The sequence below is a fragment of the Heloderma suspectum genome, chromosome 6, assembly GCF_057233095.1.
Source record: "Heloderma suspectum isolate Gila_16-S chromosome 6, 16-S_ref, whole genome shotgun sequence".
Taxonomy (NCBI): domain Eukaryota; kingdom Metazoa; phylum Chordata; class Lepidosauria; order Squamata; family Helodermatidae; genus Heloderma; species Heloderma suspectum.
In genome coordinates, this window is record NC_139463.1 from 38859763 (window position 1) to 38882805 (window position 23043).

General features: G+C 45.8%; 1 protein-coding gene across 1 annotated transcript in view; it reads left to right on the forward strand.

Annotated features, from left to right (window-relative positions):
- Positions 1 to 23043, forward strand: part of LOXL2 (lysyl oxidase like 2) — a 123215-nt gene that overhangs the window by 65090 nt on the left and 35082 nt on the right. The window contains exons 6-7 of the mRNA XM_084803972.1: positions 15915 to 16098; positions 20152 to 20303. Coding sequence (XP_084660098.1) covers positions 15915 to 16098; positions 20152 to 20303 — 336 coding nt within the window. The remainder of the gene's footprint in view (positions 1 to 15914; positions 16099 to 20151; positions 20304 to 23043) is intronic.

The window sequence follows — 23043 nt, forward strand, 5'->3', positions numbered from 1 at the left end:
GAATTGCAAAGCGATCCCCCCACCCCACCCCACCCATCTACTCCCCATTACGCAGAACAGACTTTTAAAGACTAAAAAGTAAATGGATTGGCTTCCAAACAAAAGGTGCAGAATAAATGCTTAAGTGGTGCCACAGAACCAAACAACAACAAAAATTAAAGACAATGCATGGACTGACTCAGTGTAAGGCAACTTTGTATGTTCCTGACTTGGAAGCTTTTACAGGAGTTGGAGAATGTCATTGGACATGTGCTAGAATATTGGCTGGTCTCCCTGCAGTTCCTTCTTTTGCCCAGAGCTGGGTGGGGGCTCACAGAATAATTTGAGAGTTTGTATATTTTGCTCTGGATTAAGGTTAATGGTTTTTTTAATGGACTAATGACTTTATATCAACATGAGAAATGCCCATGGGGCCACATGGTGCATTGCAGTATGTAATTAGTAGTATCATAAACATTAGGGGTAGATCGTTGGCCCCACTACAGTGGCCACTTATGCAGTTAGCATAATATTTGTATATGCTAATGTATAGATATAGATGCAAATTTAGAAATAACGACTATTATTTAAATAGAAACAATACATCTAACCAGAGTGAGGACAACTGTGACCAGGTGAGCTGTGTGCCTGCTCAGTCTGCTGTCCAGATGCTGTGGATGGGCACATTCAAGGCCACAGCTCCCCCTTCTGATGGTTCTTTATCTTTAACCCTGACTCGGACTGGACAGCCCTTCAAATAGAGGACACCTGCAAAATAGGGGACAGTCCTCTGGCAGCCCTTCAAATAGAGGTTTGTCCTCTGTAAAGGAGGATACCTGGCCACCCTATGGTGTGTGGTCCCCCTTCCCCAATCTTTAAGCTGGATGTGGACTGGAAAGTCCTTCAAAGAGAAGACACTTTCAAAATAGTCCTCTGGCAGCCCTTCAAATAGAGGTTTGTCCTCTGTAAAGGAGGACACCTGGCCACCCTATGGTGTGTGGTCCCCCTTCCCCAATCTTTAAACTGGATGTGGACTGGAAAGTCCTTCAAAGAGAAGACACTTTCAAAATAGTCCTCTGGCAGCCCTTCAAATAGAGGTTTGTCCTCTGTAAAGGAGGACACCTGGCCACCCTATGGTGTGTGGTCCCCCTTCCCCAATCTTTAAACTGGATGTGGACTGGAAAGTCCTTCAAAGAGAAGACACTTTCAAAATAGTCCTCTGGCAGCCCTTCAAATAGAGGGCTATCCTCCGTAAAGTAGGACAACTGGCCACCTCACCTACAGCTGAGCCCTGCCTTGTTTGCAGAGTGGCACTCCAGATTTTAAAGCCTTGATATTCTCTTGTCTCCAGCCCCTCACAATTCATGCAGTCTTCATTCATATGTCCATGGTACATGATTCTCCTCGGGGTGTGGCTGTGGAGACTGTCGTGATGAGCACCTGCACATCAAAACTTACCTCTACAGCATTGGTTGGGCCAAGAGGTCAGTGGCCACTGGCTGGTAACTTTGGGAGCTGTTGTGGCTGGAATTGTTAACCCCTCTCCTTCCCTTCCTTCCACCCGCCAGTAACTATACAGCACTAACAAAGGAAAGTGTCCTTTAAACATGTGCGGAGTGCCATGCTCTCTCCACTGGCACACACTTCAGTCATTTGCTACACTTCCAGGCATGAGTACGAGACAGAAAAGGTTGAGCCCCACGAGTTTTAATTTAGAAGTTACTAAGACATACTACATGGCATATGTAGGAGTGGGGCAGGTGGGGGAGAAGAACACTATAGGTAATCAAAACAAATGCATCTGAGCTTTTAAAATGTGAATATTTGCTCCTGGTTGAGTAGAGTGCCACCCCTGAAAAAAACCTAAAACAACCTCTCAAAAACCAAACCACTTTGTTTCATTTAAACTGAAAGAACTTATTGTTTCAGCCATACGGGAATAAGTAAAGGTCTAATAAGCTAAGGGTTATCATTACAATAACCTATTTTCAGTGCCATTTCTATTCTGTAAATGGTAGAGTAATGACCTCTGCCCATGTGTGGAGTACCTCTCCCTACTGAATAATAAGGGATAATGTCTTCCAGTTTGGGGTATGAGGATAGCATGTCAGTCAATGGCTGCATTTGCACATAACAATAAGCCAGGATTCCTGGGCCCCATCTACATGAGCCTTTTACTGCAGGGCAGCTGCGAGTCAAGGTCCCTTGGGGCAGACGACGCAGTCACCACTTCGCAGCCATCCATGGTTTTCTCCCAGAAAATGTGGATTTCCAAGGAGGCGTTTTGCTGTGATGTTTTTCATTTGCTGCGGGTTTCCCAGTTGCGAGCCATCTGTCCCTTCACCAAACTGATTTCGCATTTTGCAGTAGGTGTGTTATAGGCGTGCATAGTGCTTGTATCACTCCTTTACTCCCCCCATCCCTTCACAGCTGCACAGTTACACAGGCACAGAGAGGCATTTTCATTTATTTAATCACATTTTCGCAGCTTCGTATCTTCTCAAGGTTGCTTTTGGACTCAATGCCCAAGGGCTGGGGGAGTCTTAGGGGAGGACCAACTTTGCTCCAGCCACCATTTCGGAGCGATGGGTAGGCACGCACCATTCACGCTTGTGAGTGTGAACCATTGTGAGAGTCTCAGGCTGGGGAACTAACAGCATGGAAATGAAGGAGCACAAAACACCCACTTTTTACCTAATGAGGGATGCAAAGACACAACAGAACCCCTAAAATACAAAACAGCCACTCAAATGTCGCACCCCACACTCACAGGACTGCACAGCTGTGCATTAAAGTATAATGGCAAAAAAAGAGGGCACGGTGGAGTGTGTTAGGGAAGCCCACAGTACATTGCCAGTGTATTGCAGCAGAAGCTAATTTGAAGCTGAAATGCTGCGCAGTTGTGACAGAGTGAAGGGTGAAAGCAGTGCCATGTGGACAGGGCCCTGGTTTGCTGTGAACATGCAGCCTGCTAGTGCATGCAGCTCATCCGCGTCACTTTGTTTCTCCTTCTTGTGTGAATAAGTAAACAAACCAGAAATGGATAGCTTAGCATTACCTCTGAATCCAGGATCCTGGTTTGTTGCTCCCAAATAAGCCAGGGTTCATAAGGCAACAACAAATCCTGGTTTGATTTATCCTCTTGTGCAAAGTGAAGAGTAAAGCAGGAGCAAATGGGCTGTGCTCATGAGCACACTGCTCATTCACAGTAAGCCAGGATAAAACTAGAAGAGGCCATAGCTCAGTGGTGGAACATCTCCAGGAAGGGCTAGGACCCAATCCTGCCTGAAACCCTGGACAGCCGCTGTCAGTCAGTGTAGACCTGGGGTCTTCACCTTGGTGCCTATGGGCACCAACGTGCCTGCAGACACCTGTCTTGGCACACACCGGGCTCCCTGCCCCTCCTGATTTGGAGAAAGGATACAGCTCTGTAATAGAGCACATGCTTTGCATTTAGAAGGTCCCAAGTTTGATCCTTGGCATCCCCAGGCAGGGCTGGAAAAACACTTGCCTGAAAGTTTAGAGAGCTGCTGCCAGTCAGGGTTGCCAACACTGGGCTAGATGGAAAGGGGTCTGACTCAGTATGAGGCAGCTTCCTACATTAAGAATCTAAGAACATCAGAAGAGCCCTGCTGGATCAAACCAAGGCACCATCTAGCCCCGCATTAAGAATCTAAGAACATCAGAAGAGCCCTGCTGGATCAAACCAAGGCACCATCTAGCCCCGCATTAAGAATCTAAGAACATCAGAAGAGCCCTGCTGGATCAAACCAAGGCACCATCTAGCCCCGCATTAAGAATCTAAGAACATCAGAAGAGCCCTGCTGGATCAAACCAAGGCACCATCTAGCCCCGCATTAAGAATCTAAGAACATCAGAAGAGCCCTGCTGGATCAAACCAAGGCACCATCTAGCCCCGCATTAAGAATCTAAGAACATCAGAAGAGCCCTGCTGGATCAAACCAAGGCACCATCTAGCCCCGCATTAAGAATCTAAGAACATCAGAAGAGCCCTGCTGGATCAAACCAAGGCACCATCTAGCCCCGCATTAAGAATCTAAGAACATCAGAAGAGGCCTGCTGGATCAAACCAAGGCACCATCTAGCCCCGCATTAAGAATCTAAGAACATCAGAAGAGCCCTGCTGGATCAAACCAAGGCACCATCTAGCCCCGCATTAAGAATCTAAGAACATCAGAAGAGCCCTGCTGGATCAAACCAAGGCACCATCTAGCCCCGCATTAAGAATCTAAGAACATCAGAAGAGCCCTGCTGGATCAAACCAAGGCACCATCTAGCCCCGCATTAAGAATCTAAGAACATCAGAAGAGCCCTGCTGGATCAAACCAAGGCACCATCTAGCCCCGCATTAAGAATCTAAGAACATCAGAAGAGCCCTGCTGGATCAAACCAAGGCACCATCTAGCCCCGCATTAAGAATCTAAGAACATCAGAAGAGCCCTGCTGGATCAAACCAAGGCACCATCTAGCCCCGCATTAAGAATCTAAGAACATCAGAAGAGCCCTGCTGGATCAAACCAAGGCACCATCTAGCCCCGCATTAAGAATCTAAGAACATCAGAAGAGCCCTGCTGGATCAAACCAAGGCACCATCTAGCCCCGCATTAAGAATCTAAGAACATCAGAAGAGCCCTGCTGGATCAAACCAAGGCACCATCTAGCCCCGCATTAAGAATCTAAGAACATCAGAAGAGCCCTGCTGGATCAAACCAAGGCACCATCTAGCCCCGCATTAAGAATCTAAGAACATCAGAAGAGCCCTGCTGGATCAAACCAAGGCACCATCTAGCCCCGCATTAAGAATCTAAGAACATCAGAAGAGCCCTGCTGGATCAAACCAAGGCACCATCTAGCCCCGCATTAAGAATCTAAGAACATCAGAAGAGCCCTGCTGGATCAAACCAAGGCACCTTCTAGTCCCGCATTAAGAATCTAAGAACATCAGAAGAGCCCTGCTGGATCAAACCAAGGCACCATCTAGCCCCGCATTAAGAATCTAAGAACATCAGAAGAGCCCTGCTGGATCAAACCAAGGCACCATCTAGCCCCGCATTAAGAATCTAAGAACATCAGAAGAGCCCTGCTGGATCAAACCAAGGCACCATCTAGTCCCGCATTAAGAATCTAAGAACATCAGAAGAGCCCTGCTGGATCAAACCAAGGCACCATCTAGCCCCGCATTAAGAATCTAAGAACATCAGAAGAGCCCTGCTGGATCAAACCAAGGCACCATCTAGTCCCGCATTAAGAATCTAAGAACATCAGAAGAGCCCTGCTGGATCAAACCAAGGCACCATCTAGTCCCGCATTAAGAATCTAAGAACATCAGAAGAGCCCTGCTGGATCAAACCAAGGCACCATCTAGTCCCGCATTAAGAATCTAAGAACATCAGAAGAGCCCTGCTGGATCAAACCAAGGCACCATCTAGTCCCGCATTAAGAATCTAAGAACATCAGAAGAGCCCTGCTGGATCAAACCAAGGCACCATCTAGCCCCGCATTAAGAATCTAAGAACATCAGAAGAGCCCTGCTGGATCAAACCAAGGCACCATCTAGCCCCGCATTAAGAATCTAAGAACATCAGAAGAGCCCTGCTGGATCAAACCAAGGCACCATCTAGTCCCGCATTAAGAATCTAAGAACATCAGAAGAGCCCTGCTGGATCAAACCAAGGCACCATCTAGCCCCGCATTAAGAATCTAAGAACATCAGAAGAGCCCTGCTGGATCAAACCAAGGCACCATCTAGTCCCGCATTAAGAATCTAAGAACATCAGAAGAGCCCTGCTGGATCAAACCAAGGCACCATCTAGCCCCGCATTAAGAATCTAAGAACATCAGAAGAGCCCTGCTGGATCAAACCAAGGCACCATCTAGCCCCGCATTAAGAATCTAAGAACATCAGAAGAGCCCTGCTGGATCAAACCAAGGCACCATCTAGTCCCGCATTAAGAATCTAAGAACATCAGAAGAGCCCTGCTGGATCAAACCAAGGCACCATCTAGCCCCGCATTAAGAATCTAAGAACATCAGAAGAGCCCTGCTGGATCAAACCAAGGCACCATCTAGCCCCGCATTAAGAATCTAAGAACATCAGAAGAGCCCTGCTGGATCAAACCAAGGCACCATCTAGCCCCGCATTAAGAATCTAAGAACATCAGAAGAGCCCTGCTGGATCAAACCAAGGCACCATCTAGCCCCGCATTAAGAATCTAAGAACATCAGAAGAGCCCTGCTGGATCAAACCAAGGCACCATCTAGCCCCGCATTAAGAATCTAAGAACATCAGAAGAGCCCTGCTGGATCAAACCAAGGCACCATCTAGCCCCGCATTAAGAATCTAAGAACATCAGAAGAGCCCTGCTGGATCAAACCAAGGCACCATCTAGCCCCGCATTAAGAATCTAAGAACATCAGAAGAGCCCTGCTGGATCAAACCAAGGCACCATCTAGCCCCGCATTAAGAATCTAAGAACATCAGAAGAGCCCTGCTGGATCAAACCAAGGCACCATCTAGCCCCGCATTAAGAATCTAAGAACATCAGAAGAGCCCTGCTGGATCAAACCAAGGCACCATCTAGTCCCGCATTAAGAATCTAAGAACATCAGAAGAGCCCTGCTGGATCAAACCAAGGCACCATCTAGTCCCGCATTAAGAATCTAAGAACATCAGAAGAGCCCTGCTGGATCAAACCAAGGCACCATCTAGTCCCGCATTAAGAATCTAAGAACATCAGAAGAGCCCTGCTGGATCAAACCAAGGCACCATCTAGTCCCGCATTAAGAATCTAAGAACATCAGAAGAGCCCTGCTGGATCAAACCAAGGCACCATCTAGTCCCGCATTAAGAATCTAAGAACATCAGAAGAGCCCTGCTGGATCAAACCAAGGCACCATCTAGTCCCGCATTAAGAATCTAAGAACATCAGAAGAGCCCTGCTGGATCAAACCAAGGCACCATCTAGTCCCGCATTAAGAATCTAAGAACATCAGAAGAGCCCTGCTGGATCAAACCAAGGCACCATCTAGTCCTGCATTAAGAATCTAAGAACATCAGAAGAGCCCTGCTGGATCAAACCAAGGCACCATCTAGTCCCACATTAAGAATCTAAGAACATCAGAAGAGCCCTGCTGGATCAAACCAAGGCACCATCTAGTCCCGCATTAAGAATCTAAGAACATCAGAAGAGCCCTGCTGGATCAAACCAAGGCACCATCTAGCCCCGCATTCTGTTCACAGAGTGGCCAAGCAGCTGTCGACCAGGAACCCACAAGCAGGGCATGAGTGCAACAGCACCTTCCCGCCCACGTTCCCCAGCGACTGGTGTACATAGGCTCACTGCCTCAGGTACTGGAGGTAGCACCTAGCCCTCAAGCCTAGTAGCCACCGTGATGGCCTTCTCCTCCAGGAATTTGTCCAACCCCCTTTTAAAGCCATCTGAGTTGGTGGCCATCACTGCATCTTGCGGTAGCGAATTCCATAGTTTAACTATGCCTTGTGTGAAGAAGAACTTCCTTTGATCTGTCCTGAATCGCCCACCAATCAGCTTCATGGGACGACCCCATTGGGTTCTAGTATTATGTGAGAGGGCGAAAAAATGTCTCCCTATCCACATTCTCCACACCATTTTGTACACCTCTATCATATCTCTCCTTACCCTCCTTTTTTTCAAGCTAGACAATCTGAGCTGTTGTAACCTTCTTTCATAGGGGAGATGCTCCAGCCCCTTGGTCATTTTAGTTGCCCTTTTCTGCATTTTTTCCAGCTCTACAGTATCCTTTTTTAGGTGTGGTGAGCAGAACTGTACACAGTATTCCACGTGTGGTCGCACCATAGCTGTTCCTATGTAAGCCTGGAATCCTGGCTTATCGTTGCGTGCAAATGTAGCCTATGTGGCATAGAGATAGTCTTTTTGTTTTAGAAATTTACTGATTAATTGTTCCACAACCAGATCCACAAGGAAGCCAAGCAGTACAGTACAAAGCTAGCTGAAAGGTCAGTGTCTTGCTGGCCACCACTGAGACTCCACAACCACATTTCTTGTCCTTGCCCACAACAGAGGGCTCATGTGCCACACCCTGCCTCAAACATATGCCCTTTTTCTAAAGCAATTTAAAGGGCAATCCTATGCATGTTTAGACAAAAAAAAGTCCTACAACTCCCAGCACTCGCCAGCCAGCATTATCTGCATATACAGTCAGCAATTTCCTGAATGGCTTAATTTTTTTTTTTAAAAAAAAGCTGAATAGCAGATGTGTGGAGGTGCAATCCAGAATGGGGCTGTGACAGGGGGCGGGAGCTTTAACCCTTTGTGTGATGAAGATCCGGGGGCCTCAGAATCCACATGACTCTGAAAAAGCTGCCCACTGCAGAATCCGCAGGCTGGATTCATAAAAATCTGAACTCACTCAATCCGTTGCAGCTTTTTCCGACATCCCTACTCAAGAGGAAAGGGAATGGCAGGCCGCGATACCCACTGTGCAAATAAGCATAGGCAACCTTGTGCCCTGTGGATGAGTTGGACTACAACTTCCAGAATCCCTGACGATTGCCTTGCTTGCTGGGGCTTATGTGAACAGTCCAATACATCTGGAGGACACTAGATTGACTAATCCTGCTTTAGGGCAAAGGGGAGAGGTATTCTCTTCGCTCTATTAATTAATTTTATTCTACTGGTGCTGTTATTGCCTGAGGACAACTCCATCCACCCTGGCAACTTCAAGGGGGAAAGTGGGCAACCTGATCCAGACCTGGTCCACAGTCCACTGACTGACCATCCTCAACATCTAGCAAGTAAACATACCAAATAGGGGAATTTCACCATTTGTACACATACGTGATCAGAGGCAAAGTTGGCATCACTGGGTTTTAGAACGCGCCCCCAAAAATCCTGGGTTGAGTGGGATCATTTTTTTTCTGAACTAAATCACAGACCAAGCCAGCTGGGATGGAGTTCCTGGGACAACCAGTTACTGTGCACATCACCAAGAGAGGTCATTTATTCCAGTTCCAAGAATCGCTCAATCTGTAATATTTTCATAGGCATGTGTTTTTCCCCCCTCTGACCTTATGGGAAAGTATGTACATTATGTCCTTGGATAACGAACCTGCTTTCAGTTTAAAGTATTTCCTATGGCTCATGTTAAAAGATATTTTTGTTGATATTTGGAGGCCTATTAAACAATTAGGCTTACATATTCCTCAATGGACATAGCTATATCTCTTTTTAATTCCTACTTAGCATTAAAATGCTGAATATATGAGATAATTTATATATGATACAAAATTCTACACCAAACAAATCCAGATTCTGTGCCAGCTAGAACTAAACTATTCAGTTTCCCCCTGAAATTTAGGACGTTTGCATAGGTGTGCTTGTGCTGCATAGTAGCAGAAACAGCAGCCTGTTTCTGCTACTCACAGGAAGGAGCACCGGAGCCCTGCTTGCAGACTACTGAAAAGTCTAGTCAGTCCTTAGGTCAAGGATGTTGAACCTCTTTCTGCCTAGGGGCTGAATCCCATCTTGGAGAAGCTCTCAGGGGCCACTTTCCAGTGGTGGGCAGTGCCAAAGACAACAGCAGCAGGATAAAAAATACCAGCATAATTTAGTTTAAAGCTTTTATGAAGGATCGCTGGAACTAATCCCAATGACCGTGCAAAGTAGGACTAGCCAAACCTGGCCTCAAGTCCTCCAAAGACACCCAGTAGCCACCCCCTCTGGCCAAGAGGCACTGAGATTAGTACTGAGGTTACTCAGAAGGACTCACACCCACTTGGAGTTGGAGAAAGGTTGCTTATAAGAAAGGGAATATGGGGAGAGAAAGAGTTGGAGGTGGTAGATTGTACAGGGGATTACAAACTGAAATGCTGAAGAAAAACACCAAATACACAGAGAGTTTTTGTGCTGCTCCCCCAGGCAAAGTAACAAAACCAGTTAGCCTATCCTTCCACATATCTAGGTGCAGGCCTCCAAGGATAGCTTCCAGCCAACAGCGGGTCCATAAGCAGCCAAGACAAAGGAAGGCACCATGCCTCTCCCTCAGCCTCCTTTTAAGACCCGTCCCTAGCAACTCAAGGCTGTAGCAACTACCTTGACCAGTCAACAGCTTGGCCCCATGGTGGACCACCTCTGCCCCAGAGGAGGCAGGATCTTCCCACCACCCTCAGCTGTTATTTCTTTCCCAGTTAAGAGAGACCGAGCCTGGCCTTGAGCAAGCAGCATGGCAGAGAAGCCTTCAGATAACACCCCATTCTAGGTGGTTGCTTTGGACGTGACACCCAGGCCTAGTCTCATGATGGAGAAGCAGGCCACATTCTTGACAGCTTTTACTGCTAGTAATTAAGCCTTATGAGAGGCAGTTCGATCTTTAGAATGGTGTGGGGGAGAACTGCCGAAGCTGGGAAACCAAATTATCTGTTGTTGTGGGAAAGGGGGTAAGGCCAGGGGAAGGGAGCATGTCCGTCTTGCCCAGGGGGCTGGATCAGGCTTCCTGGAGAGCCAGATCTGGCCCCCAGGCCTGCCGTTCAACACCTCTGCCTTAGGTAGATGAGAACCTACTCTTAGATCTCTGAGCAATTTGTGGCTAACTTGCAAGAGTTTCTGGGTAGTAGCCAGTGTTAGTTCTACATAGAGTAGACCCATTGACATGAATGATACTTAAGTTAGTCTCAACTGACTTAACTCCCATTCATTTCAATGGGTCTACTCTATGTAGGACTAACACTGGATACTACAATCTGACTCTCAGTGATTAAACAACAGTGACGACGACAACAACAACAAGAATTTTTCTCTGAATGAAGCTGCTGAAATAAGGAAAGCTTTGAGAGAAACCACTTTTCTTTCTCTGTGGCCCATGAACTGCAAAGTATTCAAAAGAAAATGTCAGTGGAATAGGAAAGCAGCTGCATGAACCTACCTTTAGTTTGTGTGACAACCGCTGAGAGATTTTATTATATTCAGTGATATGCCACAAATAAATAAATAAGATCTATTTCAAAAACATTTCTAGATTCATTACAATATACATGTTCTTATCCATGGTAGAGTGGAACCAATGTGGTATGTTGGTTCTAGTGCTGGAGTCCAGGGCCAGATGAACTGCATCCTAGAGTAATAAAGGAACTGGCAGAAGAACTCTCAGAACCGCTGTCTATTCTCTTTGAGAAATCATGGAGGACCGGGGAAGTGCCAGATGACTGGAGGAGGGCTAACGTTGTCCCTATCTTCAAAAAGGGTAAAAAGGAGGAACCTGGGAACTACAGACCAGTCAGTCTGACATCAATCCCTGGGAAAATTCTGGAGCAGATCATAAAGCAATCCATCTGGAAGCACCTTGACAACAATGCCGTGATTACTCGAAGCCAACATGGATTTGTCAAAAACAAGTCCTGCCAGACAAATCTGATCTCATTTTTTGATCAAGTCACCTCCCTTGTAGACCGTGGGAATGCTGTAGACATCATATACCTCGACTTCAGCAAAGCTTTCGACAAAGTGCCCCATGATATCCTGATGAGCAAACTTGCTCGAAGTGGGCTAGATGAAACAACGATCATGTGGATCCACAGTTGGCTACAGAATCGGACTCAAAGAGTGCTTATCAATGGGACCTTCTCAAGCTGGGGAGAGGTAACGAGCGGGGTACCGCAGGGCTCAGTCCTGGGCCCAGTGCTCTTCAACATTTTTATTAATGACTTGGAGGAGGAGGTGCAGGGAATGCTGATCAAATTTGCAGATGACACAAAATTGGGAGGGATAGCTAATACTTTGGAAGACAGAAACAAAATTCAAAGTGATCTGGATAGACTGGAGTGCTGGGCAGAAAACAACAGAATGGCATTTAATAGGGACAAATGCCAAGTTCTGCACCTAGGAAAAAGAAACCAAATGCACAGTTACAAGATGGGGGATACGTGGCTCAACCACACTACGAGCGAGAAGGATCTTGGAATTGTCGTCGATCACAAGCTGAATATGAGCCAACAATGTGATGTGGCTGCAAAAAAGGCAAATGCTATTTTGGGCTGCATTAATAGAAGCATCGCTTCCAAATCCCGGGAAGTACTAGTTCCCCTCTACTCAGCACTGGTTAGGCCTCATCTGGAGTACTGTGTCCAGTTCTGGGCACCACACTTTAAGAAGGATGCAGACAAGCTGGAGAGGGTTCAAAGGAGGGCAACAAAGATGATCAGGGGACTGGAAACAAAGTCCTATGAAGAGAGACTGAAAGAACTGGGCATGTTTAGCCTTGAGAAGAGAAGACTGAGGGGAGATATGATAGCACTCTTCAAGTACTTGAAAGGTTGTCACAGAGAAGAAGGCCAGGATCTCTTCTTGATCATCCCAGAGTGCAGGACACGGAATAATGGGCTCAAGTTACAGGAAGCCAGATTCCGGCTGAACATCAGGAAAAACTTCCTGAGTGTCAGAGCAATACGGCAATGGAACCAATTACCTGGGGAGGTGGTGGGCTCTCCCACACTGGAGGCCTTTAAGACGAGGCTGGACAGCCATTTGTCAGGGATGCTCTGACTTGGATTCCTGCATTGAGCAGGGGGTTGGACTCGATGGCCTTGTAGGCCCCTTCCAACCCTACTATTCTATGATTCTATGATTCTATGACCTGGAACTTTTGGCTTGAAAAGTCCTATTCTGCCAAAAATTTACTATATGACTTTGGGACAGTCATCATCTCTCAATATAACCTACTCCACACCATAATGGTGGAGTGGGGATGGGTTAAGCTATGAAGGCAGAGTGCATGCTTTGCATGAAGGAGGTCCTTTATATACTCCCTGGCATCTCCAGCTAAAAGGATTACGTAACAGTTAATGGGAAAGGTTTCTGCCTGGGACCATGGGGCCTTTTCTTGCCAATTAGAAAAGTCCAGCCTTCCCGAACCTGGTGCCCTCCAGATGTTCTGGATTTCAACTCCCATCAGTTCCAGCCAACATGGCCAATGGTCAGGAATGGTGGGAGTTGTAGTCCAAAACGTCTGAAGGACACCAGGTTGGGGAAGGTTAAAGTGGACAAGACTAGGTTAAGGTGGACAAATTGTCTAGCCTAAAAACATGAAAAGAGCCCTGCTGGATCAGACCAAAGGCCCATCTGCTCTAGTATTCAGCTCCCACACTGGCCAACCAGATACCTATCATAGCCCTCCCCACCTGGGTGCCCTCTTTAGATGTGTTGGGATACATCATCCCAACATATGTGATGGGGTGATTAGAGTTGTAGTCCAACAGCCCCCTCCCAGTCATATTCCCCAGCAACTGATATTGAGAGGCATACTTCCTTTCATGTCATTGATAGTCCTGTCTATCGTGACTAGTGGATTAGTAGCCATTGACAGCCTTGTCCTCCATGAATTTGGATAATCCCCTTTTAAAGCCGACCAAGTTGGCAGCCATCACTACATCTTGTGGTAACAAATCCTATAGTTTAACTATGTACTGGGTGAAGAAGTACTTCCTTTGATCTGTCCTAATCTCCCACCATTCAGCTTCATGGGATGACCCCCAGGTTCTATTATCCACTTCCTTCATACCATGCAAAATTATTCTCTGCACCCTGCATAATTTTATAAAATCATATCAGATCATACATTCACCCTTTTTCTAAGCTGGAAAGCCCCAAACATTGTACTCATAGGGGAGTTACACCAGCACTTCGATAATTTTAATTGCCCTTTTCTGCACCTTTTCCAGCTCTTGTAAGTGAGGTGACCAGAACTGTACACAGTATTCCAAGTGTGGTTTCACCATAGATTTGTATGAAGCACAGCTTCCTGTGTTACTAACTCCATGTGTGTGCCCCTGAGCTCTGGAGGAAAAGCTGGATGCAAATGTAATAAATAATAGAACTCCACCACTTGCATTTTCAGTGATGATCAGTGATGTTACATGCCTAGCACTGAAACATTTCTGACGGAAATTACTCTGCACTGCTTATAAGTCAAGACCCCTAAAGGGGCCATGGAAAGAAGATGACCAGACTTAACAGAAACTACCTCATTCCTCAGGAAGTGCCTGTGAGTCAAGGCAGTTGTACCACATAATCTTCTCCCCACTGCCCCAAAGAGCTATGTGTTTTATTTAACGATCTACCATCTGTTGTTGATTGTTTAAAATTGTTTTTATATTTTCATATGTTAATGGTTTTATATTATGTTATCATATTGTGGTTTCAGGGTTTTATTATTTGCAAAGTGCCCTGAGAGCTTTGACTATTGGGCGGTATAGAAATGTAACGAATGAATGAATGAATCTGGGCCTATTCAGTCAGTCATACAAATGTATTTTCTAAAAAACGTTGGTCACAAATATACAACATAATAAGCTTAAGGGAGCAATCCTATGTGGAGAGGCGGCCACCTCTGAACTTGGAAGCGACCACCTAACCAATGCATGACGGGAGGAGCGCAGCAGGGATCGTCTCCTCTGTGCTTCAGCCACTCTGCATTCGCAGCTAGATGGCCGATTTCGGCTGTCTAGCCGTGGGACGTTGGAGTGCGGGGTGGGGAGGCCGGACAACACATAGGAAGCGTCGTACCAGCACTTACACATTCCCTGCCCTGACCCCAGGTCAGCCCCCTTTTGCCCCACCCTGCGCCGCTCTTACAAGCGCAGAGCCCAGGGACAATCTGCGCTGCCTACAAGGTGGCAGGGGAAGGGGAGGCGGTTCTCCAGTAACCGATCAATCCTATGGCCGTCTAGCCAATGACTAGCGGCCATAGGATTGCGCCCTGAAAGATACATTTTATGATAGATAGATTTTAATATTATGATAGATAGACCCAGAACTTTGAACCCCGCTTTGTGTAATAAATTTGTATCTGCAAATGTGCAAAGGCAAACATAAGAAGCCTTCTATGTAATGTAATGTATATTATAATACAGTATAATATAATACGGTATAATAATCTGAGCTTTTGTGGCGCAATAACTGAGGGGAGATTTTTTTCTAGCAAGTCCTCTTACTTCTGAGAGTTAGTACTGCCCTCTCCTTCTCTTCCCTAGGAGCTACAGCTCACCTGGCAGGCTATCTAGGCATAACGTCTGCATTCTGACTCTTCCACTAGAGTGGCTACCTACACATCACCAGACAAGAGGAAATGCATCATCGGGGGGGGGGGGGGGAGAGGACAGAAGTGGATATCAGTTTGCATAACATTTGCATGTGCTGACTGATATGTATAGATACAAATTTAGAGATTATTTATTTATTATTTCATTTCTATACCACCCAATAGCCGAAGCTCTCTGGGCGGTTCACAGAAATTAAAACCGAAGAGCACACAATAAAACAATATAAACTATATAAAACATTAAAACCACAGTATGACAATACAGCCAGAATAAATCCTAGCAGCGATGCAGAGATTTAAAATACAGATTTAAAACAGCAAAGCTAAAAGTCTAGAATGCTAAAATGCCTGGGATAATCACTGTAACAGTTAATCACTGTAATTGCAATAAAAATATAAGACATCTCACTAGAGTGAGGAGAACTGTGACCAAGCAGCCTGTGTGCCTGCAGCTTAGTCTGCTGCCCAAGTGCTAACTGGATGGGCAACTTCAAGGCCCCTGTTGCTGTCTCTTATGATGGTTCTTTATCTTTAAACCAGACTAGGACAGAACAGCCCTTCAAACAGAGGACCCCGTCAAACAGAGGATTGTCTTCTGGCAGCCCTCCAAACAGAGGGCTGTCCTTTGTAAAGTAGGACATCTGGCCACCCAACCTTCCACTGTCCTGCTTCTTGTGGCCTATTCAGAAAAATTGCAACTATATGACCAAGTGGATTTAAAAGCCCTAATAGGAGTGGAATTGCTCTCAGTTACAGATATCTGCCTCTGACAGTGACTTTCCTAAGTTATAAACATTTTCCCCCCATGGGTCTTTCTTTTTCAGCAACCACTGGTGAGGTTAAAGGGGGGAGCCAAGGTCGGGGAAGGTCGTGTTGAAGTGCTGATGAACGGGGAATGGGGAACTGTTTGCGACGACCAGTGGAACCTCATTTCAGCCAGTGTGGTCTGCCGAGAGCTGGGCTTTGGAACCGCCAAGGAGGCTATTATGGGTGCACGGCTTGGGCAAGGTAAGCATGCTTACAATGGAGGAGCTGTTTGAGAGGGTCAGGGGGCCTGGGAGGATAAAGATATCAGTACATGCTTGGCAAGCAGAAGGTCCCAGGTTCAATTCCTGGCACCTCCAGGTAAAGGGATCAGGGCCCTCTGCCAGTCAGACTAGACAATACCAGTTTAGACAGACCAAGAGTCTGCCCTGGAGTAAGGTGGCTTTCTATGGCCGTTTTCTTCTTCGTACCTAATAATACTACAGTCCATACCCACAGATATTCTCAATGACCTCGATTTCTTCAGAGGACTTTGAAGGATGGTGACACTACCTTCCCACGGGGTCCCTGTTCGCGAAGGCTGGGATATCCAGGGTCAGGGAGGTAGGCAGATTTTGCCCCCACCAAAACATTCTCCTTGATTAGGGCTGGCCGTACCGTTAGGCAGAGTGAGAAAGCTGCTTCAGGCAGCAGATGCTGGGGATAGCAGCAGCAGTCCCCCTGCTGTGCCTCCTGAGCCCCCTGGCTGTCCCCCTCTATATGAGGACAGAGATGTGCATGCCACACAACCTGAGCACCCTAAACTAGCCTGCAGTCTCAGGAGCGGTGGCAGATGTTTTCCCATCACCAGTGTTGTAGTAAGATTCAGCTGCCAGTCCATTTGGCTTTTGTACTTGGAATGAGGGGTGGGGAGCATCTTGTCCTTTGCTTCAGGCAGCAAAATGCCTTGGGCCGGCCCTATCCTTGAATGTAGCACTTTATTTTCCCCCTTAGGTATAAGTGGCAGCCATTCACTGATATGGGAGAAAGCAAAGGGGTGCACTTGAGATCAGTTCCTCCACCCCCCAGTTACAGGTAATTTACCTTCTACCACAGAATTCAATGGGATCCTTTAAAACCTGCGCCCACCCCATCTCTGTAAATCCGTCCCTTCATCTGCTGCAAACACGAGTTCCATGCCTTGATCATGCTAGAACAGCTTTCCCCAATCTGGTGCCCTCCAGATGTTTTTGGACTACAACTACCAGAATCCCTGACCATTGGCTATGCTGGCTGGGGCTGATGGGAATTGAAGTGCAAAACATCTTGAGTGCATCAGGTTAGGGAAGGTTGTGTTACAGTGTGATGGCATATAGGAAACTCACTTAGAGACAAAAGGAAGATGAGAATGTTGTATAATTCAGAGCTACTTATAAGTTTAGGTTTCCTAAATCGGGTGATGGTGATATCTAAGGTATTCATTCCAACTGGCTGCTCCTTATCCCCAAACCTTTAGATTATCCCTGAGGATTTTATTTCTACAGCCTGCAGCAAGCGAGGGGAAATCCACTACCAAACCGAAAAACCACACCATAAAACAAAATGAAAAGGTGAAATGCCTCCAGACCTGTGTGGTTTGGGGGAAGGAAAAGGAAAATGAATTACAAGTATGAGACACGCTGCAACTCTCTGGAATCTTAAAAATGCGAGCTTGCCAGCCAAACGGCACGCAGAGCACTCTGATGTGTATTTAATTGTGGCGATAGCTATGGAAGCGCCAGCATCACATGAAAAAGTTTGACTGCAACGTGATGGAATAGGCCGTGCTGTCTGCTGCCACATTACACAGCCAGAGCCTGGAAATTTTAAGCAGCTGCTTTGGTGCTTTGAGTTTCCTTTAACAAAAATAAGAGAATACTGAGGAAAGCATTTCCAGCTAAGGGCAAAATGCCCAAGCTAATATTTGTCCCGAGAGTCAATACATCGGAAGATGCCACCTCCAGAGAAGCTTGTTACTGTCCGCTTGTGTTTGATATGGAAAAGGGGCATCGTTTGGGAGAAAGTAGGCCAGCGGTGGGCAGAAGATAGATCTGGATCTTCTGGTAGATCTTTGGGTGATTTGCAAGAGCTTGGCAAGGGTTTCTAACTCCCAACTGTTTAACAAGAGCAACAACAAAGTGACTTTTTCCACCTAAACTAGGCTGCTGAAATGAAGAGACTTGGGATAACCAGGAGTGGGCTTTTGTGTGAACGGACTGTGAGCTCAGCTCAGTTCTGGTACTGAAAGCAAGTTCAGAGGAGCTGTGGTGACTGGTGGAGCACATGCTCTGCATGCAAAAGGTCCCATGTTTGATCTTCTAACTGGCCGCACTAACCACAAATATGTCTCCACCAGGCTGTCTTTCACGTTTTTGTCAAATTTGTCACTGGTTGTCCTCCTCTTTCCCTCTATTGAGAACATGAAAAGAGCCCTGCTGGATCAGAACAAAGGTTATCTAGTCCAGCATCCTGTTTTCCACAGTGGTCAATCCCTGGGAAGCCCCCTTGATGTCAGTGGCTCTCTCCTGCTGTTGTTCCATTGCAACTAGCATTCCAAGGCCCCTGAACCTGGAGGCAGCACAGCCCCGTTGTGGTCTGTAGCCATTGATAGACTTATCTTCATCGGATCCACCAGCTTCCACTGCGTAGGCTACATCAGACTATTTGTCCGCCTAATCCAGCATTATCTACACTGACTGTCAGGCTCTCCCAAGTTTCTAGCCGGTCTCTATTCTCCAGCCCTACCTGGAAATGCTGGGGATTGAACCTTTGACATTTTACATGCAAAGCATGGATTTTAGCACTGAGCTACAAGAGGACACTATTAGGAGGTTTGGGTAAACCCAACTTTTGGGTTTGGGTAAACCCGACAATTGTTTGAGTAAACCCAACAATGCAAAACAAAAACTTTAGGGCAGGGGAAATGAAGAGAGGGGAAACAAACCTAAACAACCCAATGACTATTGAGAATGTTCAGTGGGAGGGATGGAAAACTGGTTGCGGGGGGGGGGAGAGATGGAATAGAGTATCCTAGAAAAGGACACAGCTGATAGGTTGAAACCCTGAACATTTTGTTGCAGGTCCCACTTGTAATAATAACACTTTGAGTGTGAAGGAGGAATGGTTAGGCAATAGCCAGGATAGGGGCCATTGCAAGATCTTATACAAACATACCGAACTAGCTTTCATGAACGCACCAGTTTTCATACTTAGAAAAGAAAACTAGAAGTCAATCACTAATGGGGACAGGACCTTGGAAGAGATGTAGATTGCATAAGCTGTTCAGGGTGCATAATTTGTTGCTCAAAAAAGCATACATTTCAACAGTTTCATTGCCTATAAAGAGCTGTGTATCCTTAGAGACTAAAGCTGTAATCCTCTACATATCCATTTGAACACAGTGGGATTTACATCTGAGTAAGCATGCATAGGACCACGATGTAACTGATTTATTCAGAAAAGGGATTCAATAAGCAACCAACTTTGAATAATTAGGTCACTGTTTTTCCATATTAAAATTGAAAGCACACTTCATTCTACACTAAAAACAAAACAAAGAACAAAACAAAATAATTTTGTACTCCTATAATAGCCCACAATCCTTCTTCAAGCTCAGGAACATCCTGGGAAATTGTTTTGTATATTTATTTAATTTTAGTTATATCCTGCCTTTCTTCCAAAAAATGGCACTCAAGGTGGCATTGTATCTTGGGGAGGTCAAAACAATCTTGGAATGCTCAACCACCTGTATTTCAGATTATTTGTTTTTCTGTCTCTTCATATTGCCCTGGAAAAAGTATCTTTGTTCCCACTGAAATGTCACAGTTTGATCAATTGCAAGTTCCCATGGGCCAAAATGTGCCAAAAATGCTGGTTAAAACACAATTTGCTTCCAGTTCTCCAGTTGAAGTTTGTAAATGTTGGAGAAGTGGAAAGTTGGCCCTTTGTTTCTGGCATCGTTTTTATTAAAGAAAATCATCTACTGGAAATAATTTCTCAAGCAGTAAAAAAACAAAAGTTGTATAAAAGGCCTTAGCAGAAAACGTACATCTTCTAACTGGAATTCTCCTGGGCTGATATTTATTTTATTTTATTATTTATTACATTTCTATACCACCCAATAACCTAAGTTCTCTGGGCAGTTCACAACAATTATCTAGATTTCTTGGATCTTGGGATTTGATATGTCCAGAGTTATGAAATATTATATATGAAATACAAAATTTCCTGAACTTATTTATTGTGGAAAGTGAGAAGATGTGTTTCTCTCCCTTAAAGGTATGGGCCCCATTCATGTCAATGAAGCAGATTGCACAGGTACTGAAAAGTCCTTCACAGACTGCAAATTCAGCAAGCATTTAAGCAGTTGCACCCATGAAGAAGATGCATGTGTGAGATGTAATGTTCCAGCTATGGGTTTCCAAAACCAGGTGAGGAACAGAGGTGTCTTGCCTATAATGAAAGAACCATTTTGCTTCTTTTTCAAACTTCATTATATTGTTATGTGTGCACCCCAACTCTCCCAAATAGTGAGAGGTTTCAAAGGTTCCAGAACTTACCCAGGTTCAGTTTCCATTAGAGTGATGTCACTGGAGGCCAATGGTGTTTTGTAATATTTGTGTTTTGTTTACAAATGAATAGGAGAAGCGTAGGTGGAGGTTCACAGCTTAACACTCCAAAGTTCACTGCTCCTCCATCAGATTTTAGAACTCCTCAGGATCCCCAGCTCTGACCCATCCTCAGACTGATTCTGGGTGCTTCCAGATAAGATTTTTGTTGTGCAATCGCCCTGCCTCATTCATGGAATTTTAAGTGAGGAGGGTCACAGGTTTTCCTGGACTTGTGCTTCCAGGAGCCTCTGGAAACCATATTGAAGTGTTTTTTATTTTGTTTTTTCCCAATCTAGAAGAATATTGATGGGAGACAATTCACTTGTGTCAACTGCAGTGGTGGCTGATGGCTCTGATGTCAGTGGGGCAGTGAATCTCCTCCCAGTTTCAGTCAGAACTAATCAGAACTCTAAAGGAGCTATCCAAGGTGCAGAACACCTCTAAAGGTGCTTTAGAGTTCTGACTGGTTCTGACTGAAACCCGGAGCAGATTCATCACCTCACTGACATCGGAGCCACCAGCCTCCCCTAGTCAACTGTGTTGGTAAGGAAATATTCCCAAGAGGTGAGTGGTGTGTCCAAAGAGCACTTGGGAACGTTTTTGTGGATTTGTTATTATACCTCCATAGGAGGGATGGTAGTGGCAAAGAGTGAGTGAAAGTATTATGAGTGACTCCAATGTAGAGTCAAGCAAAAGACAGAATGGATAACAGCCACATGGTCCATAGTGCAACATGTTTGCAATTGGGAAGCCATTTGTACTTGTATGAGGCTCTCTAGCATGTGTTTGTGTAGTGCATGGGGTGGTGTGACAAAACTGCCTTCACCCAGGGGTTATATGAGATGGAATTCTAGTATTTAGGTGGTGCCTAACTCACCAGTTAACCACTCCCACTCAATTTTCCCCAGTGCAAGATGTCACCAGGAAATTCAAGTTTTTTAATTACTTCTGGTACTACACACACAGAGGCAGCCTCTTCAAATAGCTGCCATGACCCCAAAAGGTCCTGTGAATCAGACTTTGTGCTACTTCTTAAAACTCTTACTGAATATGTGTTGGATTTAGTGAGAGTGGGAGGAGCTCTTCCATCTTCAGATTGAGGTCACCTTCAAATGCTGGCTCAGGATCATCATTGGCAAGCAGTCTATTGAACTTGCAAGATTTGTATCCCTGTTGTTTGGCCAGACTCCACTTGTTCCATTCACTTTAACATCTGTGTTCTTTTAGACCCAGAGAGCACCACATATTTTGAGCAGCATCCTAGCCATTCTACCACTTTTGTGCTTCATAATCAGCGCTAAGATTCCAACCGATGGTTGCATTAAAACTCTCAGTTTCTCTTTCATATGGAACTTGAAATAACATTTAAACATTTGTGGCTATCTATGCGATACTTCGTGCCAGGGATGGCTTTCGCATAGACCACACCAACATATTCTTTGTTGGGACCCTCAGCCAGAAGGGCTCTGCAGCTTCTGTTAAGTAAATGAATCTCCTTAAACTTAAGACTGATGTGTTAGGATAAGGGGCATGCCCACAGACCAATCAAGGGATGTCCAGCTGTAGTCTAGAGCAGCAGTCCCCAACCTTTTTGGCACCAGGGACCGGTTTCGTGGAAGACAATTTTTCCACGGACCAGGGGGGATGGTTAAATGTAAGTGCATTACATTTATTCTGTACTTTATTTCTATTATTATTACTACCCCCCCTCCACCCCCCGAAATCCCCCCGGGACAGAACCTACCTGGCGGCGGCTGGTCCAGGTCCATTCACTGCTGTCCACCCACTGCACCCGGACTGCAGACACAAATGGTGTCCGGCATAGCTGACGCCATTTGCATCCCTGTTCTTCAAGTAATAGGCTACGTAAATCTTTACGTAGCCTATTACTGCAAAGAACAGGGATGCAAATGGCACCCGCCACGCCATTTGTGTCCCTGTTCTTTGCATTAATAGGCTACGTAAAGATTTATGTAGCCTATTACTTGAACAACAGGGACGCTCGCCCACCGCTCACCTACGGCCCAGTTCCTAACAGGCCACAGACTGGTACCGGTCCATGGCCCAGGGGTTGGGGACCCCTGGTCTAGAGGCAGTGCCTGCCAAGGTCACAAAATGGCAGCCAAATTCCCATGTGGCTGGCTGAGTCTATACAGCTGCTGGCAAATTAACCACCAATGAATATGTGTCTGCATTAAAGGGTGGGAGGAGTTTTCAAAAGCTGCCCACATAGTGAGGAAAAGGCCTTGGGATGACAAGGGGAAGTAGAAACTCAAGCAGCACCCAGTAATCTGACCCTGTGACCCTTCTGACAAAGCATAAGGGCCCATTATAAAATAGCCATAGGGCCTGGAAGAGGTCAGGAGGCCATTAAGTCCACCTAATGCATCAAAGCAGGATCCCGTCTAGAGCAGTTCTATGCAGACTGTCCCATATGGTCCATACCAGAAAGCATGTGCCAGAAAGTTGCACTACTCCAGGCCCGTACATCTTGTGAGCCTTTCGGCTGAATGCAACCTATTAATGACGAATGGCAGCCCATCACAAACTCAGTAAGTCT